The sequence below is a fragment of the Hydra viridissima genome, unplaced genomic scaffold, assembly GCF_058129835.1.
Source record: "Hydra viridissima isolate aposymbiotic clone 2 unplaced genomic scaffold, HvirCarnegie_v1 scaffold_1, whole genome shotgun sequence".
NCBI classification, from domain to species: Eukaryota; Metazoa; Cnidaria; class Hydrozoa; order Anthoathecata; family Hydridae; genus Hydra; species Hydra viridissima.
Genome location: NW_028324300.1, coordinates 12,494,079 through 12,506,218, shown reverse-complemented (window position 1 = coordinate 12,506,218; position 12,140 = coordinate 12,494,079). Strand labels below are relative to the sequence as shown.

At 35.5% G+C, this 12,140-nt stretch overlaps 1 protein-coding gene across 1 annotated transcript; it reads left to right on the top strand.

Moving 5' to 3' along the window:
• The first annotated feature begins 4,912 nt into the window (after nt 1–4,912).
• Nucleotides 4,913–8,917, top strand: LOC149893388 (uncharacterized). Its single transcript, XM_090098690.1, has 6 exons — nt 4,913–5,169; nt 5,530–6,836; nt 6,924–7,447; nt 7,691–8,032; nt 8,381–8,579; nt 8,724–8,917. Exons 1-6 carry the CDS (start codon nt 4,913–4,915, stop codon nt 8,915–8,917), a joined length of 2,823 nt encoding a protein of 940 aa, XP_089954816.1.
• Nucleotides 8,918–12,140: the final 3,223 nt, after the last annotated feature.

The window sequence follows — 12,140 nt, the reverse complement described above, 5'->3', positions numbered from 1 at the left end:
AATGGAATCAAAGGAGAACATAATAATAAAAATTTAGTCAGCTCTTCTGGACATCATTTTCTCAATCAAAGATGTTATGCCATTGGAGGACTTAAAATTGAGGGGGTGTATATTGGTCCTTCTATTGTATCTATTCAAGTAAAACTGGTAGAAGCCGTCATCGTAAAAAATGCATCTTTTTCTCATAGCATCATGATGTGTGAAGACTTGGATTTGGGAGAAATGGATTCTGACGAGGAAATGTAAAAGAACAAAAAACTGAAAATAAAACGACTTAAAACATTTTATTTTCATATTAAAAAAAAATGCATGCCCCGCACAAGTTGTTTAAAAACAGCGCCTCAGCAGAGATTCACAATTTTAATTTCCATCTGAGTCATTTAGAGGATAGAATCAAAGAGTTGGAACGAAAAAATACGAAAAACATCATTGTAGTTAAAAAAAAGTTGGATTATCCCACCTATTTCAACACCAACAGACAGCACGAGATTTTTGCTCAACAGGACATTAAATTTCTTCCTGTATCTCACAAGCAGATATCGTTGTCCGTAGGTTTACAATTAGACAAAGGAATTGCTGTCATCACTTTGATGAATAAAATAAGTAATCAATTGAATTATTTCAAAAACGATGCTATTTTTTCCGAGTCTGTGGATGACATAGCCATGACCATACACAATTACAGCAACAATGAAGTCACCGTTAAAAAAGGTGAAAAGCTTTGTAAAATAAACTACATTGATTCGAATTTAAAAAAATGCGTCTTTGTTAAAAAGATGGAGATAATAAAAAACACTGAAAAAATTTATCCAGTTCTTCCAACGGCACCATCGGATGGAGGACATTTATATCGTCTTCTAAAAATAAGCGAGATCCAAAAAGAAATAGAGGATGAAAAAGTGAAACGAATGGCTTTAAGCAAAAAATACCATCGAGCAGCAAAAATAATTCGTTTCACCGATGACGGATTGCAAACGGTATGCATTGGTTTAGGGGTTACAGGAATTGCACTTTTGTCAACCGCCGTTGCCACTCCAGTTTCGATTGCGTGTGAAGGGGTTGCTGTTGTATTGGGAGCTTTATCCATTTTCGGAAATCATCAGAACAAAAAAATGATGCTAAAGGCTGAAAAGCATGAAAAATTGAAAGTTCTTTCCGAGTCAAAATTGAATACGATTAGTGACCACATTTCAAAATCTCTCATGGATGGATTTGTGAGTGATTCCGAGTACGAACTAATTCTCAGTGAGCTTCAAAAATTCAAAGCCATGAGTGAAGAAATCCGAACCAAGACAAAAATCGCCATTGACGAATTGACTAAAGAGTCGTTGATCCAAAAAGGAAGAGAGGATGCGATAAAAGCATTCAACAACCTGTTTAAGAAAAATTAAAGATTTTTCCATGGATTCAAAGAATCAAGAAAGCGTAAAGAATCTAAAAAAGGAGAGTAAACGCAATCGAGTTTTTGTTTTAAGTTTTTTTCTCCGTATTCTAAAAATGTCTTTTTTTAGAATACAAGATCCGGAAAAGCGAGATGAGATTTTGAGAGAATATAGAGCTAATAGAGAAAAGCTTTACAATGAAAGTCTCAACGCCAACATTTCAGATGCAAATTATCAGACTGATTTGAGCAAGTTTTTTAAACCGCTGATTGAGAGCAATGAAAATATGAAAAACGAGCTAAAAAGTATTGCATACAGAGAGGTTGAAAACACTCCACTGGCTTTGACTTATCCAGAAAGCGAGTCGTCTTTTGAAAGTTCAAAAAGTGATGAAAAAACTTTTGGAAAAATGAATGTTGGAAATACTGCTTTGGAATATTTATCCAAATATGCAGCCAAAAAATTTTATGCAGACAGAGTTTTTGGAATTCACGCAAAAGAACGCGGAAAAATGTTTATTGGAAACAAAGAAATTTTTATCGATAATAACGACATCATTATTGATGGAGAAAAGTACGAGGGGACGGTAGGTATTTGGGAATTAATCACAAGATCCAAGCCTGATATAACAAAGGTAACAGACGAGGACATGAAAAATTATGAAAAAATACTCGTTGAAACGCATGCCATGGAGAAGGAAGGGAGACCAACCCTGCCAAAAGCTTCGAGAAGTGAAAAGTGGCAAACAATTGTTTCAAAAATTTGGAAAAAAAATTACACACTAACGAGTGGAAGAAAAGGTCGAGGAGTGATCATTCTTCCGAGCGATCCAAATGTGCTTATGCAAAGGCTTAACTTGAGCATCGCCGCAGGACATGCTGGAAATATAGCATCGAGAAACGAAGCCGTTGCCATTTGTGACGAGCTTTTGAGACAGGGGGAAATTAACAAAGAAGAATACAGGGCAATTCAAAAATACATCGAGTCGTGAAAACAGATCTAAAGAAATATTTTCTCATTTTAAAAAATGCTCATTGTGAACAACAGAAGATATTTTAAAAAGAACGTCGTTGGAGGTGGGGGAATCATGGACGCGATTAAAAATTTTTTGAGGAGAATGGCAGCCACAAATGCTTCACGATCGTCTCTTCATTTATTGAGAAAAGCAGCAGCAAGCGAAATTGGAAGAGAAGCAATCACAGCCGCCAAATCAGCTGGAAAAGAATTAGCCTCTTCAGCTATATCAACTGCTAAAGACGTTGCCATCGACAAAGGAAAAAAAGCGCTTGAAAAAGTTTACGCCAAGACAGGTACGGTGAATCCAAACCAATTACTCACCACGATTGTAAACGAAGCGGTAAAGACTGATCCGTATATTAATCCAATGGAAGAGCTGCATAAAAAAATGTTCGGTTCTTCCATTCAAGTGAAAAAGAAAATGACGAAAAAGAACGTGGCTAGAATCCAAGATCTCGTCAAAATGGGGAGCGGGCTTTTGATTGCTTGATTTTTTTAAAGAATCAAAAATGACATAAAAAATTTTTTTTCTCATTTTAAAAATGATAAACACCGATAGATTAAGAGTTGATGAAATGCCAGAGTATGACACTGGAATTGAAAAAGTTGATTTTTTCGAGTACCTTCCAACAAACCTCGATTTAAATTCTTCAGGATCGATCGTTTTTGAGATTGATTGTCAATCTGTGCAAACAGTTCCGTCTGATGCTTACATCCTCGTCGAAGGGGTTCTCAAAAAAGCGGATGGAACTGCATACACAGCAACAGACAACATTGCTCTGATAAACAACGCCGTCATGTATTTGTTCAGCGATGCCACTTATGATTTATCAGGACAACAAGTGGAAAGAGTCATGTATCCAGGTCAAGGAACAACCATGCTTGGATTGTTGAAATACCCTTTTGGTTTTCAGCTTACAGATGGTTTGAAGCAAATGTGGTATAAAGACACTTCAAACGCCACCGGAAATTCAGGATTTGTTATAAGGCGAGACCACTTGTTTGCAGACACGACATCCATTGGTGCATTTTCGTTCAAGATACCATTGAAGCACATTTTTGGTTTTTGTGAAACTTACGACAAAGTCGTCTATGGATTCAGACACACCATTACCTTCACAAAAAAAGAATACGACGATGCCATTTACAGAGCTGAGACTGTTGCCGCAGGAATGATCGACATTAAAAAATTCAGACTTTTTATGCCTAGAATTGAGTTGGATGTTTCGAAGAAAGCCGAATTCTTGAAATTAATGGCGAGTAAAATTTCCGTCCCAGTGGCATATAAGTCAAACAAAGTCGAAAGGCAAGCCATTCCTGCTGGTCTCATAGAATTCACTTGGACCCTAGGAAGAATCACAGACAAAAGCGTTCCGAGATATATCGTGTTTGGGCTTCAGACAAACAAGAATTCCAGTCAAATCGTAAATCCAGCCATTTTCAACCATTGTGATGTCAGCAATTTTTTCGTAACCGTCAATGGAATAAAATATCCAAATTACAATTACGACTTGAATTTTGGAGAAAAGAAAATTACCATGGCTCATTCTGACGCGTTTTCTTTTGACGATAAATATTACGGTACAAACGAACTTGTTTGTCAATCTGGGTTGTCTCTGCTTGAATATAAAAATTTGTTTCCGTTGTTTTTTGTTGACATTAGCAAGCAAAAAGAAAGAGTTGTTTCTGAAACGGCTGAATTGGTGGTCAACCTCAAATTTCGAACAGCAGTACCAGAAAACACCGTTATTTTTGCAGTGATCATTTCCGACAAATTGCTCAATTTCGTTTCCAACGGAACCAGCATGAACGTTGTTTATTAGGTTTGAAAGACCGTTATGAGATTCTTAACAAAAATGATTTAAAAATTTTTTTTTCTTTTTGAAAATAAAACATGAGATATACAAAAAATTATCTGAAAAATTTGCTTAGTGAAAATGGAATCACATAACCTCAAACAAATTGTTGCCTTTGATGCTGATTGCGATTGAGAATAATCTAATAAGTAAAGATTCGCTTTTGAAAGGTGTAAAAGAACATAGACCAGTGGGTCGACCAAAAAAAGAAATAAAAATGAAAAATGAGAAAACGGAAAAAAAACCGATCGATCCAAAATACGAGAGACTTGGTTTGATTCGAAATAAGCCTGTGTCTGTGAAAACAACCAATATGGAAACCGGCGAAGTGGTTGAATACAAATCCCTTTACAAAGCAATGAAAAAGACAGGACATGGATGGAGATATTTGGAACGTCGAAATGGAAAAGTGGAAGATGGAATAAAGATTGAAATTTTAAATTCGGAAAAGCTAGAAAACAGAAAATCACCAAGTCTGTTAGAAATGTAAAAAAAATTTTTTCAATTCTTTTTTCAGAGAACTGAAAAGAAATAAAAAAATATTAGAAAAATGATTTTGGGCTAAATAATTTTCTTGATATAATAAAAATGGAAAACAAAACGTTGAAAGAATTGCGAGAAATTGCTAAAGAGCGAAAAATTAAATATTATTACAAGATGAGTAAGGCTGATATTATAATAGCCTTGCAACCTCCAAGACCTGCTGTGGTAAAACCTCCTATTGCTCCGAAGCCAGCAATCATTCCAACTGTTGTGGTAAAACCTCCTACTGCTCCAAAACCAATTCATTTGCAAAAACACATCCTTGATGAGCCGGTTTCAGATTCATCGCCTGTCATCCTACCAAAACCAGTCATTCCACCGAGACCTGGATTTTTTTCAAGTCTGACGGCAGCTGCAAAAAGTGTGGCGTCGTATGTTGTAAATAAGTATAATGATATTAAAGATTGGATAGAACCCTACGTTCCTGAAGTAGTCAAGAATCAAGTAAGCGAATCAGTGAAACAAATCGATAAAAAGATAAAGTCTATCAAATCACTCGTATTAAAAACAGTGTATAAACCTATTGCGCCAAAACCTTATAAAATAAAGTTTAAATTGACCGATCACGCGTTGGGCAATACTGTTAGGATATATTCTTACAAGCCTTCTTCTCAATATAACGACATTGTATCCTTTTTTAATTTGGTGAGAGAGGCTACGATTAAAGTCATGGAAGGAGAAAGGAATACAAAGGTAAGAATTATTTTAACGTGTGAAATGAAATCTGTGAGCATCACCACTGGTGAAGAAGTGACTCGAGAAGCAAGCTTTTCATCCAAGTCAGAAATTATTTTAGCAGCTACAGATGTAAGAACGTTAATAAGCGAAATGGAAGAAAAAGTTTTGGGAAGTAGTGTCAATTACAATGCGTTGGGATCTAATACGGTTCTACCTAAGATTTTAAAAATGGATATAAACTTTATCGATTACAGGCCTCTCAAAGGTTCTTCCTACATGGAGCTACCTACTGACTTGAAAAATAAAAAGGCTATCGTCAACATGAAAAACAAAGACAATGAATGTTTCAAGTGGTGTGTTACCAGAGCTCTTAATCTGAAAAATAAAGACAACGAAAGAATTGATAAAGACTTGATTGAAAAGTCAAAAGAGCTTAATTGGGAAGGAATTGAATTTCCTGTGAATTACCATGGAATCAACAAGTTTGAAAAAAATAACAAAGACATTAGCATCAACGTTTATGAGTATATAGAAGGATTACCCAACCCTTTGCGAGTATCTGACTTTGTCAAACGAAAGCATTGTGTTGATTTGTTGCTTATTTCAGACGAAGAGAACAGTCGTTATTGTCTTATTAAAAGTTTCAGTAGGTTTGCAAGTTCTTCAGAATCGAATCATCAACATAAAAGTTATATTTGCAAAAGGTGTATGCAAGGTTATGATCAAGAAGAAAAGCTTCAAATCCATCGAGAATACTGTTATGATAACGCTCCAATGAGAATCGAACTTCCTGAAGAGGGGAAAAATATCCTTGGGTTTAAAAACTTAAATAAGACTATGAAGGTTCCTTTTGTAGTCTATGCTGACTTTGAAAGTTTCATTAAACCTGTTGACACTTGTACTCCTACCTCAAAAGAATCGTACACAAAACAATATCAAAAACATGTGCCAAGCTCTATCGTCTATTATATCAAATGCTTTGACGAAACCGTTTGCAAGAGGAAACTTGTTTCATACACAGCTGAAAGCGATGAGGATGATGTGGCTAAAAAGTTTATCACCATGCTTGAAGCTGATCTTACAAAGATTTGGAACGATAGCGATTTACTACAAAAACAATGGGGAAAAAAGAGAATAATCACTGATGAAGATGAAAAGACATTTAAAGAGGCAACCGAATGTCACATTTGCAATACAGATCTTAAAGAGAATAAAGTATTAGATCACTGTCATTTAACAGGAAAGTACCGTGGTGCTGCGCATGATGTTTGCAATAAAAAATATAAAATTCCAAAATTTATCCCTGTTGTCTTTCATAACTTGTCTGGCTACGATAGCCATTTATTCATCAAGAAATTAGGTGAGAGACTCAATTGCATACCCAACAATGAAGAAAAGTATATCAGCTTCTCTAAAAAAATCAAAGTAAGAGAAGAAATTAAAAAAGGTAAACCAGAGCCTGTGTGGAAAGAAATAAGGTTTATTGATAGCTTCAAATTCATGTCAAGCTCATTAGAAAGTTTAACGTACAACCTTGTTAAAGATTTGTGTAATGAATGCTCAAAATTAGACGAAAAAACGTGCAAAAAGAGTTGTCTGGATAAGTTAGGTAAGAAATGCAAATGCAAATATAATTGTGAAGATTGCGCTGCTAGAAGATCTAAAAAAGCAGATGTAGTGTGTAATAATCTAAACTCATTTTACAGCGGAACAAAACGAGATTTGCTATTAAGAAAAGGAGTTTATCCTTACGAATGGGTGGACTCCATTAATAAGTTTTTCGAAACTCAATTACCTCCTATCAAAGACTTTTATTCCAAACTATACATCGCTGAATTAGATGAAGAAGACTATGTACATGCTCAAAAAGTTTGGAAAGAATTCGGGTGCAAAACGTTTAAAGATTACCACGAGCTGTACAACAAGTCTGATGTGTTGCTACTGGCAGATGTCTTTGAAAATTTCAGAGACGTTTGCCTAGAATCTTACGGTCTTGATCCTCTTTGGTATTTCACCTCTCCTGGATTGGCTTGGGATGCTATGTTAAAATTAACTAAAATTAAATTGGAATTGTTAACCGATATTGATATGCTCAACATGATACAAAAAGGAATACGCGGTGGGATTAGCATGATCTCCAATCGGCATGGAACTGCTAACAACAAATACATGGGTGATGATTACAATCCTTCAAAACCTTCGAAATTCATTCAGTATTTAGACGCTAATAATCTTTATGGTTGGGCTATGTGCAAACCTCTTCCAGTTAGAGGATTTAGATGGATGACTGAGGATGAACTTTTAAATTGGAAATCCATACCTTGCATTCTCGAAGTCGATTTAGATTATCCTGAAAGTCTTCACAATTTACACAATGACTACCCTTTGGCTCCTGAAAGATTAACCATTGGAAAAGTGGAAAAACTAGTCTCTAATTTAAACAACAAAGAAAAATACGTCGTTCATCATGATAACCTAAAACTCTATGAACGACTGGGATTAGTCATCCCCAAAATTCACAGAGGGATCACCTTTGAAGAAGAACCTTTTATGAAAGTTTACATTGACCTCAATACCAATAAAAGAAAAGATGCTAAAAACGAATTTGAAAAGGACTTTTTTAAACTTATGAACAACTCTGTCTTTGGAAAAACCATGGAGAATATTCTAAAGCGTGTTGATATCAGACTTGTCACTACCAAAAAAGAGGCTTTAAAATGGTCTAAGTTACCTAGATATAAACGAAACACCATTTTTGATGAAAACTTAATCGCAGTTCACCTGCAAAAAACAAAAGTCTTTTACAATAAACCAGTTTACTTGGGAATGAGCATCCTCGATATCAGCAAAACCCTCATGTTTGACTTCCATTATAACTATATCAAACCTAAATACGGGGATAAGGCGAAATTACTCATGACCGACACTGACTCACTTATTTACGAAATCGAAACGGAAGATTTTTATCAAGACATTGCCGCAGACGTAAAGACTAAATTTGACACGAGCGACTTTCCTAAAGACCATCCCGCTATTGAAAACGTTGGGTTTCTAGTTGGTGAGAATAAAAAGATTATCGGAAAGTTCAAAGACGAGGTTGGAGGTAAACAAATTGTTGAATTTGTTGGACTAAGACCTAAACTCTACTCTTACTACATCCCTGAAGAAAAAGAAGAAGAAGATAAAGAGCACAAAAAATGCAAAGGGGTTAAAAAGATAGTCGTTGAAAAACACATCACTCATCAAGATTATAAAAGCTGCTTAATGACTAAAGAAGAACAGCTCAGAAAAATGAACGTCATACGATCTTACAACCATGAAATTTTCACTGAAGAAGTGAACAAAGTCGCACTTAGCGCTAACGACGACAAAAGATTCATCTTGGAAAATGGAATAGACACGTTGGCTTATGGTCACTACAAATTAAAAGGTAAGTGTTAAAGGTAAGTAACAAAAATGAAGGAGAAACAAATTTAAAAAAATAACAAAATAAAAAAAATGAGAAACAAAAAAATAAATGTGGAGGGAATTGTTTTACCAAACGAGGCTTTATCCACTATTCAGTTGACGAAAGCAGCAAAAAAACTGAAAATAAAAAACTTTCGAGGAGTTTTTGTCAGAGACGCATTGCCAAAAAACCCGAGAAAAAAAGAATGCGGAATTGTCAACACTGGGGATTTGAGCACAGATGGGTTTCATTGGGTGTGTTGGTTCAAAGACGGTGATAAAAAATTCAGCTTTGACTCTTACGCTCAACCCCCTCTCGTCGAGCTCGTTGACTATTTGAAAAGCCCTGTTTTTTACAACAGTGAAAGGGTTCAATTTGGAAACACGTCTTATTGCGGTCACTTGTGTCTTTACGTCTTGAAAAAATGCGAAGAGGGAGACAGCTTTCAAGACGTTGTCAACACCCTTTGGTGATTTTTTTTAAAAATTTCTCCCATTTAAAAAAAATTTTACCCCATTAAAAAATGATTGACAAATTCAACAGAAGCGAATTAAGTGTTTATTTTGATAATCTTGCATCAGACTCAACCAGCAACGTTTATATTAAAACGGACGGATCGAGTACAATCACTGCAGATTTGGATTACAACTCTCATAATATCATCAATTTAGGTGAGCCGACTAACGCACACGATGCAGCTACAAAAAATTATGTAGACACGCATGCGTCGGGAGGAACTGGAACTGTAGTGGGAGCTGCAGATTTGGATTTAAATTTTCACAAGGCGATCAATTTGAACGAACCAACCAATTTGCATGACGCCGCTACAAAAAATTACGTGGATGTGAGTTCGAGTCTGTGTGTTAAAACAGATGGATCTAGTACAATCACTGGAATCATCGACATGAATTCACACAAAGTGATTAATGTGAGCGATCCTACCAATTTAAAAGACGCTGCAACAAAAGGGTATGTAGACACCAAAGTTGCTTACAATAATATTTCTTACGTAGACATTAACATGACGTCGCACAAATTAACCAATTTAGCTGAACCTACATCAGCCTCAGATTCGGCTACGAAAAATTACGTAGACACGCATGCTTCAGGTGGAACGACTGTAGGTACAACAGATTTGGATTTGAATTCGCACAAATTGATCAACGTGTCTGATCCAACCAACGTACAAGATGGAGCGACAAAAACCGGTCTCACCACTGATTTGCTTTTTTCTCCTTTGGGAGGAGCTTTTTACACCAATTCTCTGCAAGGTTGCAACATGTTTAGCACCACTTCCTTGGGAGGATATTTAACGTTGGATATGCCTTTCAGAAACGACATCTCCATTCAACTCGTGAACAGAAATAATACTGCCATCACGTATTGGATTCAACCGTTCATTTCCACACTTGCTTCTATTCCTGCGACCATCCCTCTTTACAAGCTGTACTGCAGAACGTTTCGATATTTGAACACCACTTACGGAAGCGAATACGTTTTGCTGAACACCAACGGAAAAGGAAATGGTTTGTCGTTGAAATACATCAGGATGCACATCATTGGCGCTTCTGGAAACTGGTGGGAATCCAGAGTCCGAATGTACGATGGAAATTTACCTCCTGGAAACGGAACCGTTCTAACTCCTTGGACTCCATACAACATCAACAATTACATATATTTTCCAGGATATGACGCAGACAGCACATGCATCTTTTCATCGTCAGGACTAGAAGATTTTTACTAGTCGTCGTGGAACGGATCAAATGTGACATCGTTTAACAACAAATCGACTGGACTTCTGTATCAATCCACTTCATCCATCGGCTCTACATCCACCATTTCTTTTTACAGAAATTTTGGAGAAGCAGATTCTATGCCTACTGTCGCAGCTGGTAGAAGACTCGTTGTCACGCTCAACTCTGGTGATGCACAAGTCGGTCAATCTGGAAGCTTTTACCTTCTTCTTGGACAAGCCTATTACTACGCTTAATGCATAGATGAAAAAAATTTTGAAAATGACTTAAATAAATTTCTTGCTATAATAAAAATGTCGATGAGTATTATAGAAGAAGACGATTATATTTATCATCCACTATATAATTATGATTATGATGAAGAACTTAATAATAGTTGGCCTCCTATGTCTGCTTATTATCAGCCAGAAGTTAATAGATTAGACGGAGCTAATATATTTAGTAGATTAGACGAAGCTAATATATTTAGTAGATTAGACGAAGCTACTATATCTAGTATATTTAGTTGGTCTTGGCCGTCTGATGATAGTTCAGAAGAAGATGATAGTTCAGAAGAAGAAGAGGAAGAGGAAATCGATGATGAAACGTATGAGAGTATAAGGTATTTGTGGAATGGATATGAAAGCGAAGAAGAAAGCGAAGAAGAAGACGAAGAAGAAGACGAAGAAGAAGACGAATACATCGATGAGGAGGAAAAAAGAAATAGATTAAAGATTAAAGCATTACGTAAAGGTTTTCGTAAGGATAAACATAGAGCGTGCGCTTCTTCTGCTTAAATCCTAGATTTTAATTTTGTAAAATATACAGTGAAAAAAACTTTTTAAAAATGATATAAATAAATTTTTTCTTGTTATAAAAAATGACATTCTCCATTAAAACTTTTGACAAAGAAACAAACAGAAACGTTACATACGTCTACAAAAATTATGATCACTTTAGAAAAAGCCCACATTTTGAAGAATTTAGAAAAAAGTATACTGATCAAGAATTTAATTCTATGGTTAGAGATACCCATATCAAACAATTAGATACACAAACTAGATGCCTCTTCCAAAAAATACAAGAGGATGAACGACAAAAAGAACATAATCAAAGAATTAGAGATGCGCAGAGAGAAAAATATAAACAACTTTTTCCATACTTGAAGAACAACCAAAACAACTACAAAGAATAATATCAAATAATTATGGAATAATATCAAATAACTATGGAATAACACATACACAACCTTTTTTCATAATCTCATCTCATTATGAAAAAGTCTTACAATACCTACCCAAAAATGAAAATGCGCCAGAATCGGCTTTTCCCTATATATACCGTAACACTTTTTTTTTTTTTTGAGCTTTTATAGTTTTTGCTTGTTTTCCGGTTGCGATACCTTTTCATTTATTTATACGGCAGGTTGATGAGTATCGTGTTTACGTCTTTTTCCAGTTGTTTTTAACTTTTCTTCTTTCCG

Bases quoted from the DNA above. Each gene is read 5' to 3' on its own strand.
- LOC149893388 (XM_090098690.1), top strand. From the start codon at position 4,913: ATGAGTAAGGCTGATATTATAATAGCCTTGCAACCTCCAAGACCTGCT. The intron at 5,170-5,529 runs GTATGTTGTAAA...GAAATCTGTGAG, and splicing joins GCTGCAAAAAGTGTGGCGTC to CATCACCACTGGTGAAGAAG. The intron at 8,033-8,380 runs GTTTACATTGAC...TACGGGGATAAG, and splicing joins AAGAAGAACCTTTTATGAAA to GCGAAATTACTCATGACCGA.